Source organism: Conger conger, chromosome 19 (assembly GCF_963514075.1).
Source record: "Conger conger chromosome 19, fConCon1.1, whole genome shotgun sequence".
Classification (NCBI taxonomy): domain Eukaryota; kingdom Metazoa; phylum Chordata; class Actinopteri; order Anguilliformes; family Congridae; genus Conger; species Conger conger.
The window spans coordinates 15,296,179-15,322,216 of record NC_083778.1 but is presented as its reverse complement, the minus strand read 5'-3'; the positions used below and the strand labels follow the sequence as shown (position 1 = coordinate 15,322,216).

The following is a 26,038-nucleotide window of genomic DNA, read 5'->3' as shown; positions in this document are numbered from 1 at the left end:
AGTCTGCTGTGAGATGCAGAATTTCATGTAAACCATATGAAGCCCAGGGATCCAGCCTGCCTCGTGTCAGCACCGTCTGCTCTTTGTCAAACGAACACTTCCAGCAGGGGAACGTTCTCGTCCTCTCAGGCCACCGTGACGTGACCACATGTTCCTTCTCCTGCAATGGCCGTCTCAGTACCAACATCTCACGCAACGGAATCGGAACGAGGCGTCACGGGAGGTTTGTAGCAAAAGATCTGGAGCTACTACAAGACCCCCACCGTCTGCATTGACGAACCAATATCCGTCTCATGTTTCCAGCACCTGGGTGAATCCATGCCACGAATAATTCAATTCTGGAGTACCTAATAAAGTGGCCACTGAGCGTGTGCGTGCATGCATGGGCCTGCGTGTGTGTGTGTGTGTGCATCTCAGTACATACCGTCACTGAGGACAGTAATCCGTTTTCTCCTTTGTTTTTCAATCTGTATTTTGGAATACACCAAAATACTAGTTGAACCAGATCGGTTTTTCTCCTGGTTGTTGTTTGTTATCAACCTTTATTTATACAGGGTAAGTTGACTGAGCACACATTCTCTTTTGCAGCAACGCCCTGATGCAGGTAATTTGTATTACCTGTATCAACAACATTGAAGTGACAGTGCAAACAAGAGCAATGTTGAGATGATATTTCCAGGTAAAACATGAAAGGTGTTTGGAAGAAAATCACTTTTGAAGGCATAGCACTTTTTCATCCGTGTTTATTTAGCAGCCTTACTGGGTTGATCAAACCACAGAAGGATAAGCATTTCAGTAACAATCACTGTCAAGCTTTTCTTAGAATATAAGCTGTGGCTTCAATCAAATGCGCATACTGCCAGCATTTACACATCAGTACTATGGTCAATACAAAATATGGTTTAATACTCTTGTAGAGCTTTCAGTATACCAGTCTAGGTACTACTCTATAATTGGGTGTAAGGGATTGATTTCACTCTCAGGAATACAGATTTTACACAGATGATCCCGAAAGTACAACTTGGAACACCTCTACTGTAAGGAAGACACCCGTCACAAAAAAAATAACCCTTTTAAACAAAATGGCTGTGTGCAGTTACAAACGACATACTGAATGACTCGTGTATTGAGCAATAAGGCCAAAATCAAATTGCTGATTACAAATCCACTTTTCCCATTTCCCATCACAAACATCCAACTCATGCACCATCTAATTGAGCCCAGCTTTTGTTCCAGATTGTGCGTCCAGACAATCAGCAAATGTGTGAATCTCAACACATCTGAAAAAACGTTTTCTCGGTTAACAAAACAACACACAAAAATAACACAAAGTGCATAAACTCACTTTCTGAGAAATCACGCCAGTCGAACCACTGTATCCCAGCCGCATCATGCGTTTGATATTGCTGCATTGAAAGGTTGCGTTTGAGACACCCAAATCACACGGTTGTCTCCGATCGCAACATTCACCAAAATCCATTTCCCTTTGTGGTGCGGTCAGTGTCAATTGCTCATCAGCTACATTGACTGGCATTACTGGCCGAAAGAGGGGAACAGCACAAGTTGGGAATTGGCCACTAGGGGGCTTACTGGGAACAGCCTCAGCCTCAGCCCCAGGGGAAAAAGGCACTACATTTGGACCGAACGGAGCTCTTCAGTCAACATTTGCTGCAGCTTTAGTCTTCTACTCTCTGTGTCTATTTACACCCTAAGCCCTCAGCACTAGAAAGGCCAGACCTAGAACTGCCGAGCATTTTTCCTTTTGTTGTTCTTGTTTTTTCAAATGCACAGCAAGTGTCAGAGTAATCGATGCCATCGGCATTGATGCATCTCCTCCCTCTTCCAACTCAAACTAAAATGGCTGCTCGCAGCTCAGGGGTCTGTCATTTCAGCACAACTGACGCCAGACCAAACCTGACGCGTTGGGAGTACGCTCTTGCGGTTCACGTTTAGCAGCAACCCATTCGTCGGTTACGGTAAGGGGGAGTGCCCCTCCCCGTTAAGTGCTAGTACTTCAGTAAAATATTCAACAGCTGCCGTGCACCCTATAGACTTGTCTCAACACTTACTTTGATCTTAGATTTCAACATTCGCTCACATACATTGCATGAGGAGGAATCGGTGCCCAACCAAAACTGCAGCCTCTCCCACACGTCTTCGGATTCTCGGTCTTGAATCAGGAATGTGGAGAAATATGGTGAACAGCAGTGGTCAACCCCTCAATACAATTGAACATCTGAATGATAGTATTTGATCCCCTTTAAATTTGTTGTCTGTAACTTTTCTTCCCAAATGTTCAATAAAGGGCTTTGAGAGACTTTGCTGAGTCGTTGAATCGGCAAAGGTAGTCATCAAGCTCAAACTTCTAGTGTCACCACAGAAAAATTTTTTGGTCTTTTTTCTCTCTCAAAAAAAGTCAAGTATTCCAAATAATAATTTGACCCAGTGATGGTGGCCCCATGGTAACCATGAAAATAAGATGGTGAGGCCATTGATAACCCTTAAAGTAGGGGTTTGGTGGCATTAGGTCCCGTTTTAATGTTTACTGATCTTCATAGCTTAGGCTTGATTAATTCATGCATAAAGTCAAGGTGCTGTGCGGATAGTCAGATATACTGAAATGCGAAGCAACGATTAAATAAAAACGCCTCAATTTTATATTGGTAGTCCGAGGATCGAAACTGTCAGATGAACGCAAATGTCATTCCGTGTTAGTCAACTAGTTAAATTACTATTCTATTTCTAATTTCTATTAAATTTCCTATTTTTTCAACCAATTTGACTTCAGTATAACTGGAATGAGTGGTAAAGGGTTTTCTCATCATTTTTTTGGTCCTGGATGGTCCATGGAACAGATCCGGGGGGGGGGGGGTCGATCAAAGCCAAGCACTATTCAGCAGGGGAATATGAACGTTTGCTTGCCCTAGACGCACCGAAATGGCCCCCGCTGTCACCCGACAGGGAAACGGGGTTAGAAGATGAACCTCCTGTGGGCCTCGTGGCCCACCTTGTCCAGGTTGGGGTTGCAGGCGAACTGGATCATAGGCGGGGGGCCACACATGAGCACCAGGGTGTCCTCTCCTGGGGGAGGAAGGTGGTCCCGCACCATATCCTCACTGATGAATCCTTGGCTGTACTGCCAATCTGGGACAGAGGGGAAAAAAAATAAAGTGTGAAGTGTTTATCAATTAAATTGGAGCCTTCAGGGCAATGCATTGTGTACACTGGGAACTTGTAGCACTGGTAGCACCTCCTTTAGCAGCAATAACCACAAACAAACACTTCCTATAATTTGCCATCAGTCTTTGAGGAATTTTAGAGACTGACATCAAATTGTAGGAAGCAGCTGGTTGCAGTTATTGTAACCAGGTTGTGCAACCAGTTATTAAGTTTAAGGACGTGATTACTTTTTCCTGGTACAGTGTGCGAGTAGAAAACCTACCAATTTGTCTGAATTAAAGCAGTGGGCTAAAATGTGAATTTAAATGGCCAATCACTTCTAGTATTTTAGCATCTGGGCCCACTGACTGTCTGGAGGGGGAGCCTTACCCTCAGGTGCCCGGTCCACGGTGAACCACAGCTTGAAACGGGACGGGTGAGTAGCCAGAATCTCCTCCAGCTCAGGACGGAGCAAAATGTCCTTGTCAGTCTGTGGACATAATGAGAGGTGGGAGTTTTTCCGTTTGAAATGTTCAGTTTGTAATATTATTTCCTTCTTGCCTTCCTAAAAACCAATTGAGCAATTGAACACACCTGACGAATCAGAGGCAAAACCATTAAGTAAGTATAAAGATTAATCTTGTGCAGAACTGATGTGTACACCGATTTTCAAACTCCTGGAGTGTGTTTGTCATTTATTTTAAGGGTTGGTTCAATTTCATTGTGTTTGAGTTCACCCTTTCTATTCAACTAAAGTGGCAGATTTTACCTTCTAAAAATGTCTTTCCAAATATAATGCCACGGTTACTCACAAGCATCCACAGCGCTTAATTTGTGCAGGGATTAGTTGAAAAATATGAATTTTCTAAGTACACCAACCGTGTATATCTATCCTTAGTTTCAAACAAAGCATTCTTGTATTCTGGGGCGGAGTGTCAACACTGTCAACACAACATTGTTGAATCAATGTTTTAAAACCGCAAATGGCCAATTCAGGAAAACTTTTTTAACTTTTAATTATTAAAATGTATAATTTATGGAGGTTTCACTGGTGTCATTTTTGATCCTGAGGAAAACAGAACGGGGGATTTTAAGAACTAACATTTCAGACTTCAGACATAAATTCCCGGGGGAAGAACCTGCCAGGTCCACCTACCTGGTTGGCAAAGAGTAAATGGCACACAGTCTTGTCCTCTGGGTCCTTCATCACAGCGGTGATGATCTGCAGCATAGGGGTGATCCCTGCACACAGATACCGGCATTACAGCCAATCATATCCCTGCTAAAGCGCAGCCAATCGAGCCATGACATCACATATAACTGTCGCACAGCCTAGCCTGAGATTCGGCAAAGCGAGCAGTTAGCGTTTGCTCTCCTATACGTGTTCTTCCCCTCACGACGGAATCAATTTCAGTGTAGCTTAACTGGAGCTTAGACCTCTGGACGACCAAACTGCATCACAACTGGAACAGATATGTGAAATAAGGATTAGCTGTACCAGTTGGAATGCAGTTCGATGATATAGGGGCTTAAACCTGAGGTTTAACTCCAGCTGAGCACTTGACCAATGTGAAATGATACCCCACTTTCCGATTCAAAATGTGTAGTTTGTAGTCTCTGGAACGCAGTATGACGGTTGAGACTCACCCGTTCCACCCGCGATCATGCCCACATGTTTGGCTGTCTTCATCCCTGGCTCAGACTTCTTGTCCGGTTTGATGGCAAACTTTCCTGTTGAGAAAGGCGGTTAGAGGCGGGTACTGTTTGTCATTGCTTTGGCCTGTTTGTTCACAAGCTGACTCCCCCACCCCCCACTAATAATTCAACAAACCATGAAGAGACACCATTACGTTGCACCAGTGTCCTGTCAACCTGTAATGAAAATCTCTGAACCCCTCTGAGGTCCTGGGCCCATCCTGTGTGCACTACTTCGCATGCTTATAGTGACCCGAATTCTGGGCTCAGGTTCAGTGGAACCTTATACATGAGCAGCTCCACTGTGTGGCCTACGTTAGGCCTGAGAGACGAGGAGCTCCACTGTGAGGCCTCCCTTAGGCCTTATACATGAGCAGCTCTACTGTGAGGCCTAAGAGATGAAGAGCTCCACTGTGAGGCCTACCTTTGCCCTTATAGACGCACAGACCACTGGGCCCACGGAAATCGATGGTATCGCCAATCCGCAAGCTCTCCAAGTACTGGGTCATCTTTCCACCGTCAGGGAACTTGGGGTGGACGTTTTTGTAATAGATCTTTAAAAAATAAATATATATAAAAAAGGCATTAGTTCAATTTAAAACATTTCCTTTTCATCCCCAAAAAAAAGACTTTGTGAAAGGTGGAACCAACCAGCCTTAACCCTTCACCGTGTTCTTTACCTTGACCACCAGGTCTACAAAACCCTTGTCGTCATCACTGGACACAGGTGTGTAGGGCCTGACCACCAGTTGCCCATCTACCTTGGCAGACAGGTAAATGTGCTGTCCTGAGAAGAGAGCCAGAATCACAAGCCGTCAGGCTTGCAAAATACCTGCCAGAGAATCAACAGAGCAACCCGCTTGCAAGAAAAGCATCCATTTTGGAGTAGCAGAGTCCACTCAAACGGGACAGTAGTTACGCTTCTCATTTTTTAAGGACTGAGAATTTCAAGACCAGAAACCGCAATTTGATGCTGCCTCTGAAATAGGGGTACATTTAAGGGCTACAGAGGGGTGCATCTTGACCATAACAAAACACATTTCACCAAAGATTCAGATAAGAAGTAAAGTTACATTGCTGAGCTACCAACTCATCTTAAATGCCTTAAATGCAGTCCTGGCAAGTGAACTGTTAGAGAGGCATGTCGCGATTCCTGCCAAACCTGTCCAGTGTTAGAAAATTGTCACTAGACATGATAAAACTTTTGTCCCAGGAATTTTGAGCCTGAAGACTTCAGGGATGCTCAGATCCTAAGTGGCAGTTAGTTTTGATTTGTTCATTTCTTGTCCTAAACACTAAATAACAAATTGCACATTAATACTTTGTTGGGTGTATACATCTGCTGGAAATCATTCTTTGAAACTGAGGGCTAGTTATATTAATGCGTGTGCATGAAACTAGCCCGGAGTGTGTATTCCTAATTTTGAAATAGTTAAACCGCATTTGAATAGGGACAATTTTATTCTAAGGTTTTTAATCACCTCAATCTCTGGGATAATCCTACATGGCAGTGGGTTCCATTGCGTATGAACTACAGTAAAAGCAGCGGATGCATAGGTTGCTTTACAGATTAAATACTAAAACTTTTTAGGTGAATGGAAACTTTTTCGCCGTGTAACAATTAACTTAAAACTGTGTGGTTGTTTTTGGGGGAGGCGCTCCAGGACAGACTCACCAGTGGGCAGCCCCAGGATGTGCTCTGGGGTGGGCAGGGCGAATTTGAACTTCCTGGTATCATGGCTGATGATCTGCAGTGGGCCCCAAAAAAAACAGGTCATTTCCAGGATCTCAACCTCAAAGCTAAACTTTACCATGCAGCCAAAGGACAAAACGCCCTCTATTTAAGGACTAATTCAGACCTCGGTCACCAGGTGAGTGGGATCTCTGGCCAATCAGAAACGCAAATCATTCAATTAATTAACAATCAGGAGAAGAAAACTGGCCCAGCATCAAGAGGTCTTCAATATGAATAGGCTTATTTTTACACAGCATGTTCTTTGTGTTTTCTTTAGCTATTTGCTATAATTATTCATGGAAATAAATGGACAAGTATTGCTTGTATAAAGAAGTCCCTCAGGACCTGCCATATAATATGACATAATACGACATATTTAAACCTACACGGATCCTTCAGTACCTCTTTGTCGATGAGACGCAAGGCATACTTGATGTTGGGATCCTGAAGAGTGATTGCAGCCTTCTTGGAGAAGAAAATGCCAAAGATGATGCTGATAATGCTATCGATGCAGCGTCGAACCAGCTGAAATCAGAAACAAAACAAAAATGCACATTTGTTAAGTGCAATTGAAGTAGGAGTATTGTGTTGAAAGTTGCAAGTAAGTACAAGAATTGAAATGCAAAAGGCTCAAGTAACTCAAACGCTCAGTGCAAGCTGACACCGTTTAAGCAAGCACCTGAACCTTTCGATACTGGCTGTATCGGGGTGTAGTTAAAGAGAAAGAACCCTGACAAGGAGAACTACAAACATGCCGTACAAATTAGCTTTTTGGTTATTCAACACACAGAAAGTTATTTTCAGGTTTCTGCTGTTAAAATGTATCAAACAAAAGGTTAATCATGAACGGTGCACTGCTTCGTGTGTGTCTTTGGGTTGGAACAGTGTGTGATTGAAAGTAGCCAATTTGTGGCCATGAATTTGTAGTGGTGGACAAGGCAACAGAATAAACACAAACTTTGTATTCACTCCTGCCAGGTCACGTCCAAAAGGAGTGTCATACCTTACTTTGCAAAACTGCTGGAGGAAAAATGCTGTAGGATGCAAAACTCCTATTGCCTGGAATTACACCACTGCCACCCACCAAAAAAAGATTATCATGCATCCCATCTATCGGGTTATTTTCTTAGCAGCTTCACAGTAATAATAAAACCATCTCGGAACGACTCCCATTCAAAACGGTGCGACGTAGTCATAGAGCGAACATACTGTCTAAGAACTGGAGAGGGAAAGAGGCCAGGCGGTGAAACTTTAAAGGGCGCTCCAATGTTTTGTTTTGCACTCAACATCCGCAGTCCAGTCTAACTTCCGGGATTTAACAAGCTTCACTTAGCCTAAAACGTGCTTGCCCGTCTAGTTGAATGCCAGTTGTTCGCGCAGACGTAGCATCCAGCACCCTCAAATCTTGCCGCTCGCCGCCTTTTCCCATATAGATGTACGCATGTCAATGCTCAGTCTACTGTATACTGTATAGACGACTGTGCAGCAAATATTTTCTTCCCCCATCATTTCCTTTTTCGGATGATTATCTGACGGTAGTGCGGTTAATAAGAGTTCAGTGGTTAAAACACAGAATCAACTTCCTGACAAAATGTGTGACTGTACAAAAACGGAAACGGTAGCTGAGGAAAAAATAGCGTTTGTGGTCCAAACCAATGAAACAGAATGTCAGTTCATTTCCAACAAATCCGTTGACAGCTTGCCAACGAGCAACCGTGCTAGCTAGATGTAGGCTAATTGCTTAAGTTAATGTTAACGCCTGTGTGTTGCTAAACTTGCAGAGCTAAGTCCTATAATCTATTATTATTTAGATTAGAGTTTAGTCCGTTTCCGCGAACCACTTGTCTTTCGATGGCTGTCAAAGTGTCATTATCATACTTGCACAAGTTGACGACAGTTTGATTTAAAAAAAACAAAACTTTTTTCTTTGGCCACAAAACAATCCAATGATACGAAATAGGAGGGAAATTCATTTTCATAAAATGTAGAATTACGCATCGAGCTAGGCGAACACTCTTTATAAAGTATGCGCAATCCTTGATCAACGTTTCTGTCTGCTGTGTTGTCTTATTACATGCAAATCAGCAAGCATGCAAGGTAACGTATGTACTCACGCCAAAAATGTAAGCGATCATCTTGATTTTGGAACTTATTCCAAAGCAATCGTGCCAAAGTTCCCTGCGGTATAAGAATGTGACTCAGCCTGATCCTTGATCGACCCCACCTACAATATGGCACGTTTCTTTACCACTCCCTAAAATCTGTTGTGCCCGCCTACCCATCGAAACGCGGCCAATCTCGTCCTGGAAATACGGCGTATGTCCAAACGCGCACTCCTACGTTTTAAAACACGAGGGGCGTGATCGTTTTGCGAATAATTTTATTGGATAATCATTTTTGATTGACAATTCAAAACCGAAGGCAAGTTCGGGTCAATACGGTGAATCGATTATCGATTATTTCTTTGTAAAAATGGAATCTAACTACATTTTCAAAAAATATGCAGCAGCAAAATATTTTCTCAAATAATAATTAAACAAATATTTGTGTATTTGGATAGATTTATGTATTTTGGTAAATATGTTATACATTTCAAACATTTTCCACTAAGTATTTTGTCTTTTTAAAGTGTGGTGATATTGCCAGGAATACTTGCTAATATAATGCATATGGCATTGGCCTATATAATACAATAACATACATGTATTCGTTCATTTTTCTATTTCAAATTGTGAATTGTTTGGTTAATGGGGAATTTATTTCTGCTGGGCAGCAACTGCAACTGGGCAGAAAATTATTTTTAAGGGTAATCCGGTTACAATACATATCGGTCTATATTGAAACAAGGTTGGATAATTATTAGATATATCAGCGTGTACATGGGTGTCTGACAAACTTTGCGATTCTCTTGATAACTACATGTGGATTGGTGATACAGCACAATGCGCCTCCTTTTATTCACCTCCAGAGGGAGCCCTAGAACGGGATGCAGCCATTTCAATCGCCTTTTACTCTGGTCCTTTCTTTCATTACCTAATAATGTTACTCTGGGGTTTGGTTGTATTTCACCCAATCAGATGAATATGCATTTACCTTGGAAATAGTTGGGGGTTTGTCAAATAAAACACAAAGACTGCTCCACTTAATTAATCCCTTTCATCTGATTTCACTTGCCATATATTACAGCGAACACTAGAGGGCAGCAGAGCACTACATGCACGGAACTGAATTCTAAAAGTATTTTCATTTCGATAGAGTCAAAGATATATGGGTCTAGGAGTCCATAATTCCCATGAAATCGATTTTAAAAGCCATTGACCTGAAAATACATTGCAATCAACATAATTTCATTTTCCATTGATGAAGAAGTGATAATGTAATGTCTTGCTCTTCTCATATGACATTATTTAGAGGCTGTCTAGTTAGCCTGGAAAGAAAGGCGAGCCTATCTAACGCTGATAGTAGCCTAACTGCTTTCAGGGAAGGCAATCTCACGGGACAGACTGAATTTACCCACTCACTGTTTGCCTATATTTCCCCACTTATACTTACTGTAAATCTGATTATCCATTCAGTTTTCAGGTCTCACCACAAAAAATTGCATGGAAGATATTCAGTGACTTTATGAAATGCAATCGCGACCCATGTAATGCATACATTCAGTGATAACTTTGAGGCAGACCTGTACATCAGCTTCTTAAAGCAAATATTTAATCAGCCAATCATGTGGCCGCAACTAAATGCGTAAAAGTATGCAGATGTTTTTCAGACCAAATGTCAGAAAAGGGGAAAAATGTGATCTAAGTGACTTTGACTGGGGAATGATTGTTGGTGCTAGACAGAGCGGTTTGAGAATCTCCTGTGATTTTCACACAGAACAGTCTCTAGAATTTGCAGAGAATGCTGCAAAAAACAAAAAAAAAAACCATCCAGTGAACAGGAGTTCTGTGGGCAGAAACGTGTTGTTAATGAGAGAGGTGAGAGGTGAAGGGCCAGACCGAAACCGCCGCTGCCAATCGAAACGCCCCCAGCTAGGTGAGGGGTGGTTTACAGGGGCCGGGGACCAATCACGTGCAGAGGCCGCCCCCCGCCGCCCCACCCCCAGGCGAACGGTGATGAGAACGCTGTGTGACGGAGGAAGGCAGTCCGTGGCAAAGGTCCTGTTTATTTCAGGACGGCGTGTGTTGACTCAGAACGGCTGCATTTGGTGCTGGGCTGTGCATGGAGCAACACCTGGTCAATGATAAACCAGCTGTTTTTAGACCCCTGCCCAACTGCACAGGAAACCCCACTCAAATCAAAAACCTTTTACTGCCCATTTTTAAATAATATAATCTGCCTGTCTAACTACCTGCCGACTGCCAGGCCTTCGAGTCAGGAGACTCTGCACTGTGGGTAATATTGAGACCCCCTCACTCTACACTGTGGGTAATATTGAGACCCCCTCACTCTACACTGTGGGTAATATTGAGACCCCCTCACTCTACACTGTGGGTAATATTGAGACCCCCTCACTCTGCACTGTGGGTAATATTGAGACCCCCTCACTCTACACTGTGGGTAATATTGAGACCCCCTCACTCTACACTGTGGGTAATATTGAGACCCCCTCACTCTACACTGTGGGTAATATTGAGACCCCTCACTCTACACTGTGGGTAATATTGAGACCCCCTCACTCTACACTGTGGGTAATATTGAGACCCCCCCCCTCTCTACTCTGTGGGTGATATTGAGACCCCCCCTCTCTACTCTGTGGGTGATATTGAGACCCCCCCTCTCTACACTGTGGGTAATATTGAGACCCCTCACTCTACACTGTGGGTAATATTGAGACCCCCTCACTCTACACTGTGGGTAATATTGAGACCCCCCCTCTCTACACTGTAGGTAATATTGAGACCCCCTCACTCTACACTGGGTAATATTGAGACCCCCTCACTCTACTCTGTGGGTAATATTGAGACCCCTCACTCTACACTGTGGGTAATATTGAGACCCCCTCACTCTACACTGTGGGTAATATTGAGACCCCCTCACTCTACACTGTGGGTAATATTGAGACCCCCTCACTCTACACTGTGGGTAATATTGAGACCCCCTCACTCTACTCTGTGGGTAATATTGAGACCCCTCACTCTACACTGTGGGTAATATTGAGACCCCCTCACTCTACACTGTGGGTAATATTGAGACCCCCCCCCTCTCTACACTGTGGGTAATATTGAGACCCCCTCACTCTACACTGTGGGTAATATTGAGACCCCCCCTCTCTACTCTGTGGGTGATATTGAGACCCCCTCAGAGTTGGACAGTGGAATGAAGATTGAGGCCACCGTGTTGGTTTAGTGCCTCTTGCGCCCCTGGTATGACGTCCTCTGATTTCTCAATGAGTGACAGTCCAGTTTAGCTTTTCTGTACGATCTCCTTCAGCTTAACTTTCTCTTTTCCGCGAAGCAAACGCCATCGTTCAGTGATTCAATCTCCATCTCATTTCAGTGCACTTTCAATTTCTATGAATGTTTTTCTCCTTTTTCTCTTCAATTTGGAGCCCTGGATTGTATTTTTCAGTGCTTACCGCTGCTATCAATCTAAGAGAGGCGCAGGCGAGAACGTGCTCTCTCAAGAACATGTGGTGTCACGACACAGTTCACAGGGCCGGCTGGCACAGACACGAGTAGGAGGAAGACCCTGTATTTGCAGTTCAGCGTCCACCCGATTGACCGGCAGGGGCCCCCGTAGCATAATTAGAGGCTTGTCTAATGAAGCACAACCAATCACTGGCGAGTCTCGAACCTGTTGCCGTGTGGAACTGCTATCCAAATGCAGCACTGGCACAGTCTATAAGATCAAAATAAAACCGTTAGAAGCCGCCATTTTGAAAGCAGAGCGCTGTTTTTCTTCACCAAACAAAGCCCTGTGGGTGTCTTCCTAAGTTTGCCCGTCTGCTTTTGTGACCTTGCTGCTCATGCTGAGGCTGAAGATGGATCATATTGAAACGGGGGAGGTGTGAAAATGATATTGTGCCTTCACTTTGCTTTAAGACTCTCCCGGTCACTCTGAAACAGTGGTCTCAAACTCCAGACCATGGATACTCTGATATTCGGGCTGTAGGTTAGCAGATAAAGTGAAATTAGTTTTTTGTGTTGTCCAAATAACATCTGCTTGCTTATATTCTGTGCTTTAATGTAGTTAAATGTTTATGGCTGAATGAGTAATGGTAATCAATGAAGGCAGCATTAATTGGTCGGAATGAAAACCCGAAAACACACTCAGCCCTCCGTGGGGATGGGTTTGAGAGCGTTGCTTTGGAGGGTTTTGGACGAGGGAGGAACGGATGGGGTGGGCGGGAGGTTGAAGAGGTCAGTTTCCCAATTCAGGATGTGAGAGCAGGTCTCCACGTCCGGCCTTGGCGCCCTCCGGGAGAGGAACGGGACGGTTTAATCAGTAACTCCCGATCCCCCCCCTCTCCCCGTTCTCCACCCCCCCGACCCGGGGGAAAGGCAGAATCCCCGGCGGCACCCCTGCCGAAAAACAGCCGGGACGCCCGCAGCCAGCCGTGGAGAAAGGACAGGAACCCAGGAGGAACGACGAAACTCACACCTCCAGCTTCACCTGAGGAAGGGGGGAGGAGGGGAAGGGGGGAGCGACAAGAAGAAGGTAAAGGTCTGACTTCCACACCTGACTTTCCTTACATTTCACACATATGTCCAGGGCCTGGCAGCGTTACGTGTTTCACATGTAACGCAGGTCAGTTTGCCCCCCTGGCTTTGTTTGGTTCACTGGCACAGGACAAGCAACCCGTGCTGCCGCCATTTTGATTTGTAGTTCACGGACACGTTCGTTTGGGTAGGTCGTCTCGTATTTTGCTGCGCTTGAAGGTGATTTTTTTGTGCCCATTGCCGTGTTCTTTCCAAAGGCTCGACTCGACGATTTAATTTCAAAGTTAGGATTTTTTTTTTTTTTTGCAGATCTGAGGAGAGGTCCCTTGTGGGCGTCTGACGATAAAGCCTGACATTTTTTTCTCCACTCTGGAAATTAGTTGAGGCAGAGCCTTTGTCATAGAATTTGATTTATTATAATTGATTTCTTAACACATTTCTGTTATATCCATCTACCATTCCACCTTGCCAGCCAGAGGAGGATGGGTTCCCCTCGATAGCTGGGTTTCTCCTGGGATTTGTTCCTTTTTTCTCACCACCGTTTGAAGGTTCTTCTCCCCACAAGGGAGTTTTTTTATGCTATTTTAGGGGTTAGGCGCTTTTGCTCATGTTTGCTCTTCTGTTACTATGTAAAGCAGAGACAGAAAGACAGAAAACTGTATTTGTGACCGTCTTCTGTAAAAAGCTCTCTACAAATACATTTGAATAGAACAGCCTGGGAGGGAAATCAATGTGAAGACTCCCTGCATGGTCATTTTTTATAGCACGTTAGCGAGTAGGGAAGTACTAGGGTCTTATCGTGGAAAAGCTGTTTGCTGCTAGCCGGTGGAAAGGCACTACAGTATCTCATCTATGAGTAAAACCCATAGCCCAGAGTCCAGGGTTCAGCTCCCGTAACCGACATTCTGTCTCACTGTGACGTTCCTTCACTCTTGGCCAATGTCTCCTCATGCCTTTCTTATCACACTGTAAGATACAGTGAGCATATTGCGATTATTCATTCTGGTTTTTCTTAGTTTTTGTTATGACATCTCTTGCATATTAAATTATTCCAGTTTGCGTCTCCTTGCAAGAAATAGTTTTGGTGCTTTCGCTTGTAGTTTGGTTGATAAGTGAGGTGCCCCCATTTATATACACACAGTGACGTCGGGAAAAAATAGCACAGCCATTAATGTCATAATAATGTCTTGAAATTTGAAGGGCAAACGATATTAAAATACAATGTATTGCCAGACCATTCAGATGCCAGATTGCATTTAATTACGATCGCTTGAAAGCACTCCTATAAATTCAGTTGAAACCACATATAATATATTTCACTTTGGGCTGTACAGTATGCCACAAGCAACAATGTGGCAAGTGTTTGATTATGATGGTCTTTTAATACCGAGTGGTTTCTCAGGGAGGCAATGAGTCTGGCCTCCTACATCTCCAAAATGAAGCAGGGCAGACCGTACTCAAGTCCATATTCAAGAGAAGAAGAGAGGCACCATGTTAGCATGTAATTTGTTGAGAGTATGTCTGTTGTTTAAGGGGGGGTTTGGATGGTAAGACTTTCCTTACTGTGACCTGCCAGGTCTTTTCCCCAAGCCGGCCCTGACTAGAGGAGCCTGGATGAACGAGTGGATCGTTCCCGACATTGGTGTGGTGGGGCCGCTACAGATCCCCAGCAGCGATGGCTTCCCTCTGTCGGAGAGCTCCTACTTTGGTAAGCTTCTGGGGGGAAGGGGGGTGATGCCCTGCAAAACACCCGACACACAGGCCTTCACTATCAAAAACACCCGACACAGGCCTTCACTATCAAAAACACCCGACACACAGGCCTTCACTATCAAAAACACCCGACACACAGGTCTTCATTATCAAAAACACCCGACACAGGCCTTCACTATCAAAAACACCCGAGACACAGGCCTTCATTATCAAAAACACCCGACACACAGGCCTTCATTATCAAAAACACCCGACACACAGGCCTTCATTATCAAAAACACCCAACACACAGGTCTTCATTATCAAAAACACCCGACACGGGCCTTCACTATCAAAAACACCCGACACACAGGTCTTCATTATCAAAAACACCCGACACACAGGCCTTCATTATCAAAAACACCCGGCACACAGACCTTCACTATCAAAAACACTTCCACAAGGGCCTTCACTGCCAAAAACCCTTCAGAAAAGGCATAAATATGCTTAAAGACTGTTCCACTCAGTCTCGGAGCACCCCCTTGAGGAGTGGGGTTTATAACGGCAGAAGAACGCACCTAGAGTCTGCACAACCGTGCGTTTCTAACACATCGGCCTGGCATTATCATTTGCATTCGCACACGTACAGCAGGGTTAGGTTTCAGGCCTAACACCTACCTCACACCTCCCTGGCCCCCGCCCGGGGCTCTTTGAAGTCAGGGGTGTCGGCGGTGACGGGGTCTGACAGGACCCAGAGTCAGATGGACCCTTTGATGGAGAGCCATGTTTAAATATTCAGCCTCCAACTGTCGGGCTGTCAGGGCTCCCATCACTTTCATCACGCGGCACAGACAGGCTGGTCGTCTGAAGTGCAGAGAGACAGATTTCATCACTCATTAGCATGTTCTCTTCCACTCTCTCTCTCTCTCTCTCTCTCTCTCTCTCTCTCTCTCGCATTTTTGCGTTGTTTCCTTTATTATTTACCGAAATCATAGTATGACGTGAATATGAATTGTATTTTGTGTTGGACCACCATGTCCCTGTGAGATGGTATCGGATGGCATCGGCAGTGGTATAGAATCCACCAGTGTTTGGATTTGGTGCCAGTCCGCTTGGGGCCTGCTATACTAATAACACCAATGACAGCAACCGTTAATATCCCAACCGTGAGTTTCAAAGCTGTTATGAGCTTTAATAAAGTAAGTTGCAAACGACCTGTTTTATTGAAACTACAAAACATTCCTCCATGTCCTGTCACCAGCAAGTTTTATACTAGTCCACCTGCCTGCTACACAGTTGGTGTACTTCAGTAGAAGTAAACTACTTCCATGGCACCTTGCAGAAAATAAATTCAGCTGGAGTGTGTCTGTGTGTGTGTATGCGTGCTGAAGTGGGTATGCGCTGCAGTGTGTGTGTGTGTGTGTGTGTGTGTATGTGTGCGGCTGTGTTTGTGTGCTGCAGTGTGTGTGTGTGTGTGTGTGTATGTGCGCGGCTGTGTTTGTGTGCTGCAGTGTGTGTGTGTGTGTGTGTATGTGCGCGGCTGTGTTTGTGTGCTGCAGTGTGTGTGTGTGTGTGTGTGTGTGTGTGTGCGCTGAAGTGGGTATGCACTGCAGTGTGTGTGTGTGTATGTGTGTATATGTGCGCGGCTGTGTTTGTGTGCTGCAGTGTGTGTATGTGTGTGTGTGTGTGTGTGTGTGTGCGCTGAAGTGGGTATGCACTGCAGTGTGTGTGTGTGTGTATGTGTGTATATGTGCGTGGCTGTGTTTGTGTGCTGCAGTGTGTGTGTGTGTGTGTGTGTATGTGTGTGGCTGTGTTTGTGTGCTGCAGTGTGTGTGTGTATGTGCTGCAGTGTGTGTGTGTATGTGTGTATGTGTGCGGCTGTGTTTGTGTGCTGCAGTGTGTGTGTGTGTGTGTGTGTGCGCGCTGAAGTGGGTATGCACTGCAGTGTGTGTGTGTGTGTGTGTGCTGCAGTGTGTCTATGCTGAAGTGTTGCAGTGTTATTACCTTTTTCTTTTGGGTGGGGGGGGGGTTGGTTCTTGAGAGTCGGCCACCTACCTCCCGCTAATGGTTCTGACTTTCTGCCACTGGTCATATACAAGCGGCAGCAGTCGTACAGAAAGCGGCTATAAAGTTAATCAGTAATTTAAACAACCTTTGGCCTTCTTGGCTCTGCGAGGCTTGGTGCCGAGGTGCCCCAGTGAGAGTGGGTAGGTGAGGCAGGTGCAGGTGTGAGCTTCTTCCACATCGAGCTGAGAGAGTGAGCAATGGGAGGTCTGGTGTGAAGGAGTCAGGGAGGGGGGGGGGCGCAGAGATGACCATGGTGCAGGACAGCTCCTCAGGAGGTCAGTACCACACACGCCGACCCCCCCTCACCTCCTACTCACATCTCCCAGGGTTTCACATGCCTGTCGCCACGGAAACTCAAGACTGTCCGGAGATGAGCTTTGTATTTTTGATGGGTTTCATTTCGGTGAACACAGTAGGTATGAAACACCTGTAAGCTCTTGTTTACAAAAAAAAAAATATATATAGTCATGTGTTGGCGCTTTCAGTCAGAGGCTAACCTGAGTGCACCTCTCTTGGGATGCTCACTTTGGAATCTTGACCTGAAATTTACAGGTCTGATTTTGTCTCCTTTTGAGATTAATAGTGTGAGGGGATGGCAGTTGAATATCATTGTGGTGAGAAGGAAAAAGTTAAACGTGTTCTTGTTTTGGTGACGCCGGTAGGAACCCATGGTTAATTATTAGACTTTATTCCACAGGAATGTCGAGTTGACACTTTCATTCACCGTTCACTTGCCAGATCCACAGCTTCTGCAACGGGCTGAACTGAGCACGCTCGCTAAATTTCCTCTCTCCCGAAATCTATTCAACCGAAGACTGTTCTGTCAGGACTACCGTATGGGCGCAGGGAGAGATACTTGAACCACAGCAAAGGAACGAAGACCACGTGTGCCTTGTTTTACTCTTTGATCGCATAAGGACACACATAAATGAGTGAGAACCGTTTTAACATGATTTCAATTGTGAACAGTTAGTGATTGTGTTTGAATATGTGCACATACAATTGAATTACACCTTAGAAGATTCATTTGGCAAGGTGTCCTGGTGATCTCTTAAACTGAGAGTAATTGGTGTTAATTGGCCTGTATTTCACATCTCAGGTATTTTCTACAAAAGACAATTTGAAGTAGTGATATCACAGGGATAAAACATCCTCTTCTCGTCATTAAGTGAACGGAGGCGTCTTCAGACGAGGAGAATACTGTGCAATGCCTGTTGCATTTTAAATTATTTCTATTCACTGAATTCCAATGTTCGAGGCATAGCTAAAGGAGTCTTGCATCATTAAATCTGAACTGAAGTCTCTTTTTTTAAGGAAATCTGAATTGTAATTTGGGGAAAGGCGAGGCGTTATTGCCGGGTGACAGGTTTGGAGCACTGAACATTTTCATAATTTTGGCTTAAAGTATAATATGACACGCATTGAGCAGAGATGGATAAAATTATTCATAAGGTGAGGACCAACATATGAAATATGGATTTTTGGCGGGACCTCACCTTAAATCGAGCACTAGTTTCTCGGAATGAAAAATGTCTACTCATTTACAGTAATTGGGAGTGGTCCAAAATCCTTCCAGATGTTTCCTTAACCTTGTGAAGCATTATAGGGAAAGACTATATGCTGTTATCCTTGCCAGAGGTGGATACACCAAGTGCTAAACCTGGGGTGCCAATAATCATGAAGCCTTGATTTTGGTGGAATCTATTTTTCACAAGAGGGAGCGGAAGAACCATGGACAGGTTTTCATTCATACAAAAACGGGCCGTTTGACCTTGTGCCAGTAATTACGTTCTGTTTTTCCTCCTTACAGGACTTGAATTTTCCAGCGCTTGTCGAGACAAAACCCTCCTGACAATCGTAGCCATCTCCCCGCCTCTCATTTCCTGTCTTCTTCGCCCCGACAGATTTGCTGGCGGATCAGGGTAGCCCGCTGCTCCAAGACCAGGAGGACCTGGCCTTCGCCAGCTATCCCACAATGCAGTACTCGCCCATGGAGGCGCCCATGGCCTCTCCGGCCTTCCTCTCCGGTCAGAGTTATTACCCAGCGTGCAGCGAGGACTGGTACCCCTCCGGCGGGCTGTATGAACTGAGAAAGGTGCCCACGGAGAGCGGCTACGTCCAGGCCCACGTCCAGCCCGCCCCCCTGCCCACGGGCAAGAGGCCCCGGCAGGGCTCACACCCCGGCCGGGTGAAGGGCGATGAGCTGTGTGTGGTGTGCGGGGACAAGGCCTCCGGGTACCACTACAACGCTCTGACCTGCGAGGGCTGCAAAGGTACAGACACCACCCGCCATTCATTTATTATTATTATTATTATTATTATTAATAATGATTATTTTTGTAATTTTTTTATGCCAAATGTGGGAATTTCCACCCAAATGTGGAACGGCCAATCGATTGCAACTGCTGTGGGACCCCACTGCTGATTGATTCAGAGTGAATAAAAAGCTTTTGTCCTGACGTCTATCTTTATCCTGAATTCAGTCCAACATGTTTAATGTGTGGGTGTGCGTTCACATTTCTAAAAAGCTGGTTTGATTCAACTGATTTCACTTGATTTGCTGGACCAGAGCATCAATCAGACTGGTAAATTGTACATCACAGCGTACAGAAACAAGTACCATCTAAACCTTGGCATACTTCCAAAAAGACAAAATTGAATATTTAATCAAATTACAGGTTACGTTCTTAAGTATATCGAACATACAGTAAGTCGTGACAATGAGCTAGCTGTTGGAGACGGAAGGCAAATGTTTGACAGGTCATAGTTCACCCGGTAGTATAGGGCAAAAGCCGTGTTCATAAACTGTTAAAAAATAGCACTTAAGTGTGTACGAGACAAAGAATGCGAATAAACTTAGCGCAAAGGGTATGAGACGGTCACAAAGTGATGTGCCCAGCACGCCGGGGAGAAGATAAAGATCTCACCAGATAAAGATCTCATAAAACAAAAAAAAAAGGCTGGGTGCACAGACGAATGACACAAGCCTTTTCAGTGAGCCGAACTCGCTGAATATGAATTATGAACGTAACTATTTCTGACGTCGTTCGGATTAAGAGTGTACACCATCCCTCGATGATTAAAAGCATCTCTGAACAATTAACTTGGTTCAATTCAGCGCCTGCAGTTTATTTACTTTAGGATTTAGTTGACAGGGAAAAATTTAATACTGTATAATATTGCATGTAATGAATGAAATGTTCAACACAATGTTTTTTGTGAGATTTCTTTTTGCCTTGTGGCCATGCTACCTCAGCAACTTAAGCTGTGCCTGAAAAACAAATGGACTGACAGTCAGTCGTGCTGTTGGAAAGTAAAAATGAATGCAGTTTTCTCATTTTTTGTTTCACTTTCTTTCGTTGTCATACACATTTGTTGCACTTAATCTCTTCAAGCTCAGTAAACCGAGACTCATGGGTGATTTGACTGAGGTTTTACATCCATAAAACGGATTTACAAAGTTAACTACAGGAGGCTCTTCAGGTTGAGTTCTGTGAGCAGAGCGCAGTTTTGGGGAATGTGCCCGTGTTTCTCTCCTTGCAGGTTTTTTCCGGAGGAGCATCACGAAGAACGCCGTGTACAAGTGCAAGAGCGGGGGCAGCTGTGAGATGGACATGTACATGCGCAGGAAGTGCCAGGAGTGCCGGCTCAGGAAGTGCAAGGAAATGGGCATGCTGGCAGAGTGTGAGTATCCAATCACAACGCTGGCAGAGTGTGAGTATCCAATCACAACGCTGGCAGAGTGTGAGTATCCAATCACAACACTGGCAGAGTGTGAGTATCCAATCAGGACGCTGGCAGAGTGTGAGTATCCAAACACAACGCTGGCAGAGTGTGAGTATCCAATCAGAATGCTGGCAGAGTGTGAGTATCCAATCACAAAGCTGGCGGTGAGTATCCAATCAGAATGCTGACAGAGTGTGAGTATCCAATCACAAAGCTGGCGGTGAGTATCCAATCAGAACGCTGGCAGAGTGTGAGTATCCAATCAGAACACTGGAAGAGTGTGAGTATCCAATCAGAACACTGGAAGAGTGTGACTATCCAATCAGAACACTGGCAGAGTGTGAGTATCCAATCAGAACACTGGCAGAGTGTGAGTATCCAATCAGAACGCTGGCAGAGTGTGAGTATCCAATCAGAACGCAGGAGTATTTCTGGTGAAGGTGGCCTTTCAAAATATATGCACATACAAACTGAATACGCGAGTCCAGTTAATGGTGGTTTTCAATTAAATATTTCAAGTTCTAAAGTGAGCAGAATACCACCACATTGTTCCTCTTGTTTTGTTTTCCAGTGCTGGATAATACCATTATATAAATAGAGTGAACCACTCCTGGCTGGACAGCTGTATTAAATATGTACTACTTCAGGGTGGTTAAGCCCTTGGCTTTGCCTCAGGACTACATCGCGCTGTCTATTCCTGATTTATGTTCACACCTCCACGCGGCCTGGGGTGCTTTATTCTTTAAATGTTATAAAGTGGTTTGTGGAGATGAGGGAGCTGGGGTTGGGAGTTCTAATCCCGGTGTAGCCACAATAAGATCCGCACAGCCATTGGGCCCTTGAGCAAGGCCCTTAACCCTGCATTGCTCCAGGGGAGGAATGTCTCCTGCTCAGTCTAATCAACTGTACGTCGCTCTGGATAAGAGCGTCTGCCAAATGTCAATAATGTGATGTAATGTTTCAAATTCCCAGGTTGACAGTATCCACAGTTTGTGTCGTGCTGGGCACTTCTTCAGCGCCTCGACTCACGACTGAACGTTGCGCCCGCAGGTTTGCTGACGGAAATCCAGTGCAAGTCCAAGCGACTGCGGAAGAACACCAAGGCGTCTCCGGAAGAGTCCGTGGAGGAGGAGCCGGAGGTGTGCGACGGAGGAGACGCAAAACAGGTCACCTCCACCACTCCGCTCACAAAGGTACCTTCCTTTACCACTCCTCCCAGTACACAAGTGTTGGGGGAAAAAACACTGCACAGAATACTGCACATTGAATGAACGCCGGCCGTTTCGCACGCCTAGGCTCCTCATTAAACTCCTCATTATAGATTGTGTGGACGTAGTTCTGCTTTAACCACCCTGTACAATATCGGTGCAAATGTTACCTTTGAAATCAATTTCCTCTTCTTCGTCCTGGTATAAATATTGTAACAAGCCATGCAATGTCTGCCTGTGCATGTGTTCTTCTTTTTTCTACCCATTTTAAATACCATGCAGGGTGACCTTGAGCGTTTAGAAAAAGTCCCTTATGAATAAATAAATAAAAATAATAATAAATGACATGGTTGAACCATTTCACATGACTTCCTTCATTTGTTACAGGAGAAAGTTGAATTCAGTCAAGACCAGCTCAGCCTATTGAACTATATTCTAGACGCTTACAACAAACACCGCATTCCGCCAGACATGGCCAAACAACTTGTGAGTTCTCGGCTTTAGGATGGACTTTGTGTCAAACTCCCCCATGGAAAGTGTTCTGTACAGGGGGGCTGAGATAATTTAATACACAATTTACCACAAGTATTCAGTACAGCTTTCAACACTTGATAGAACTGAAGCACCTGTTGAAATACTTCAACCAGCAGGTGCCCTTCATTCAGACACACAGTCAGTGTTATGTATATCCAATGAATCAAACCAATGTGTCAAATGCACTTCAGGTGATAATGTATTGCATAATTTTAAACAAATGACGCTGCTTCCCTCATTCACTGTAGCTCTGCTGATGCTACTTGGGATGAGTGGTATGAAATGGTCTGAAATCCCTGCTGTGGTGACTGGAGATGATGTGATTTTTACCTTCATTTTTATTTTGTTATTCAGCTTCAAGAGACGTTCAGCGAAGAGGAGAATTTCCTCTTACTGACAGAGATGGCCACCAGCCACGTACAGGTTCTGGTGGAGTTCACCAAAAACATTCCAGGCATGTTCTTTTTCCTCCCAAATTAAATAATGAAAACAGAACACCATGCCTTTACCACGATCAGGGTATCGTGTCAATATTGCAAGTCCAGGCACACCTTTTTACCATTTTTTAAGCATAGAAATTCCCTTTGGTGACAAAATCTCAATCGCCAAATTACAATTCATTAGAATTTGATGATTGCTGAACTTGACCAAGGATCTCGGGTCTCACAAAGACTGCGAGGCTGTGATTGGACCTTCAAGGACAAAGGGGCGGGGCCTTGGATCAGTCAACTGGACATTCCAAATTAAGGGTGGCAATTGGGTACACCCACAAACCCCGTAGTTTTGGCGGCAGTTTATTTGGAAAATAAATAAGTATGGAGGTGTGGATGTTTCTCGCCAGAATGCTAGCTTTCCCAGCGAGCTAACGGACCGGTTTATCTGCGCAGGATTCCAGGCCTTGGACCACGAGGACCAGATCGCCCTGCTGAAAGGCTCGGCGGTGGAGGCCATGTTCCTGCGGTCAGCGCAGGTGTTCACCAAGAAGCTTCCCCACGGTCACACCGACGTTCTCGAAGACCGGATACGGAAGAGCGGTAGGGTCAAAAAGCCGGAGAAGACCGCTTGACTTTTACGTCGCGGTGTTTTGTTTGAGCTACGTATCCATTCCTGTCAGACATCGTTTTTTCGGATTTCGGTAGGACAAAATCATTCGCTACACTTTCGATAATAACTGACCTATTTCTGTCAAAAAGGATGAATTTGAATTTGGGTTGAGAGCTGAATTCTGAAAATGGTGCTCAATGAAAACTATCGGTCGGGTGTTGAGGAGACATTGCCTGAAGGTTATGAGCAGCTGTATGTTCGCGGTTATGTAACGATTATCCAACAAACTTTGAGCACGAGGCAGTGGATGTGTAAGGAGGATGTGCAGACGGCTGATCGATCATTTCATCGTTGATTCTGTGGCTGTGTGCAAATTTGGCGTGAGACTGAGAGGGGTGTGTGTTTCAGGCATATCGGAGGAGTACATCACGCCCATGTTTAATTTCTACAAGAGCATCGGAGAGCTGCAGATGATGCAGGAAGAGCACGCCCTGCTGACCGCCGTGACCATTCTGTCGCCAGGTAACACATCCCTTCCGCTGAAAGCCTGATGCATGCTGGTCCAGCGTCGATCCGTTTCAGGATTTGACGTCAAATGCTCCTGATGACTGAGAGAACGAGATCAGCTATCTCATTGGTACATGACTGGGACCTGCAATGTCGGCGGTTTGGTTTCTCGGTGTAGCCACAATGAGATCCACACAGCCGTTGGGTCCTTGAGCAAGGCCCTTAACCCTGCATTGCTCCAGGGGGGGATTGGCTCCTACTTAGTCTAATGAACTGTATATCGCTCTGGATAAGAGTGTCTGCCAAACACCATTAATGTAATTGAACCAGATGTGCCTACGGTTTGCTGTGAACGATTTTCAATGAACATTCTATTTTATTTGTCACTAACACCTTTTAATATATATATGTATATATACTGTATATATATCTAAAAATGGACCCAACTAAACTGAGGATAATTTTCACCAAAAAAAACCCCAAAAACCCAACAGACTTTTCGTCAATAATGAATGAATAGCCTGTACCAACCCCACATATACCAACCCCATCCCCTGACTTCACTGATAGTGGTCCTGACGTGACGGATATTATACTGTCATGAAACGCAATTCTTTTTGGATAAAAGCGTGTGCTGAGTAAAATGTGACGGCTGTGAACGCCCCCCCCCCCCCCCCCCGCAGACCGGCCGTTCGTGCGGGACCAGGTGGCCGTGGAGCGGCTCCAGGAGCCCGTTCTGGAGGTCCTGAGGAAGTTCTGCCGGGTGCGGCACCCGCGCGAGCCCCAGCACTTCGCCCGGCTGCTGGGCCGCCTGACGGAGCTCCGCACGCTCAACCACCACCACGCCGAGATGCTGCTGTCCTGGCGCACCAGCGAGCACAAGTTCACCCCGCTGCTCTGCGAGATTTGGGACGTGCAGTGAACTTCCTGTCTCCACCCGGCCGCCCTCTCGCCCCGCCGAAAAATTATCTTTGTTCTCTTTTGACTGGCAAAAAAAAAAAAACCAGCTCACATTACAAACGCACAACAACCACTGCTGTCCTGGCTTAAATGTATTTGAATCTGCATGTGGTTTTTTTTTCTCCCGGTTTACGTGTCGGACGTGACTCTCGTCGTGTCTGTTCGGGTGTCTCGGCTGTGACGATTGATGACAAAAAGTTAAATTCCTGAGAGAGGAGAGATGGACTTAATTACGAAAGGCCACTCCATGATTCTTCCCTTTAAGAATCTGGCCGACTAGCGGTGAAGTGGACATGATTTGTCTGAAATGAAAGCTGTCAGCTTAATATACTTACCAAAGTGGCGTGAGTCATTCCGAGACACCTTGCTGTGCTTTGTGGGAGAGGAGGTGAATGGTTAAAACTATACAATTACGCACAGTCGATTCAACAGAATATTTCAGAGCGTCGATGAGGAAGAGAAATGAAGGAACAACCCTCTTCACTTTGCCACGACCTACGACCTTCCTTCCCCGGTGACTTGAGAGGTGGCTAAGTGAAAATGTATCAAAGAAAACATCTAATTTGCAACAGAGGCTTGGAGAAGCTTCAATTTCATCTTGCATCTGCACAAACTGTAGTTTTGCTGGCGATATTTTCACTTTTCACTTTTGTGTCCCATCACCGGCCTTGAATTGGGTTGGATTTTCACTCATAGAAATAAAACTAATTTCTAATCAAGGACTGTCTTTTCATTTGTTCATATCATGAAGCTCTGAGCCTCTAGACTTTTCTAGGACTGAAATATCTAGGCCGGGGCTTCGCAGGCCAAATTAAATAAGTACAGTAAATTTGACGACATTCAGGTACAAAGCAACATTATCTATAAATATAATAACTGAATTACTCTCGTAAATTATGCTTTCCTACCAACAGAGCTTTGTTTAGTCTCCAGGCAAAGCCGCACACTGTGTGTGTTTGTCGGTAGGACTATTGCAGTGTATTAATGTTTTATGAAGACAAAATGCAGTTCAGTTCTATGAAGTATAATTTCTGTGGAGTTGTGTACCA

The 26,038-nt window shown here is 44.9% G+C and overlaps 2 protein-coding genes across 3 annotated transcripts; one reads left to right on the top strand and one right to left on the bottom strand.

Moving 5' to 3' along the window:
- Nucleotides 1–726: 726 nt before the first annotated feature.
- On the bottom strand, nt 727–8,857 carry LOC133118911 (NADH-cytochrome b5 reductase 3-like). 2 transcript variants are annotated; one of them, XM_061229202.1, is made up of 9 exons: nt 8,704–8,857; nt 6,992–7,114; nt 6,530–6,602; nt 5,535–5,641; nt 5,279–5,408; nt 4,807–4,890; nt 4,316–4,401; nt 3,550–3,649; nt 727–3,144 (listed from the first exon to the last, which is right to left on the bottom strand). In XM_061229202.1, the coding sequence occupies exons 1-9, from the start codon at nt 8,722–8,724 to the stop codon at nt 2,972–2,974; spliced, it is 897 nt and encodes a 298-aa protein (XP_061085186.1). In that variant the 5' UTR covers nt 8,725–8,857; the 3' UTR covers nt 727–2,971. The 2 variants fall into 2 exon arrangements, with proteins under 2 accessions (XP_061085186.1, XP_061085185.1); XM_061229201.1 differs by lacking the exon at nt 8,704–8,857 and adding an exon at nt 7,593–7,840.
- A 4,209-nt stretch (nt 8,858–13,066) lies between these two features.
- Nucleotides 13,067–25,188, top strand: nr1h4 (nuclear receptor subfamily 1, group H, member 4). The gene is made up of 10 exons (XM_061229623.1): nt 13,067–13,249; nt 14,828–14,959; nt 18,915–19,283; nt 20,554–20,694; nt 21,787–21,929; nt 22,332–22,430; nt 22,833–22,932; nt 23,366–23,512; nt 23,931–24,044; nt 24,713–25,188. Exons 2-10 carry the CDS (start codon nt 14,866–14,868, stop codon nt 24,949–24,951), a joined length of 1,446 nt encoding a protein of 481 aa, XP_061085607.1. The 5' UTR covers nt 13,067–13,249; nt 14,828–14,865; the 3' UTR covers nt 24,952–25,188.
- The last annotated feature ends 850 nt before the right edge of the window (nt 25,189–26,038 follow it).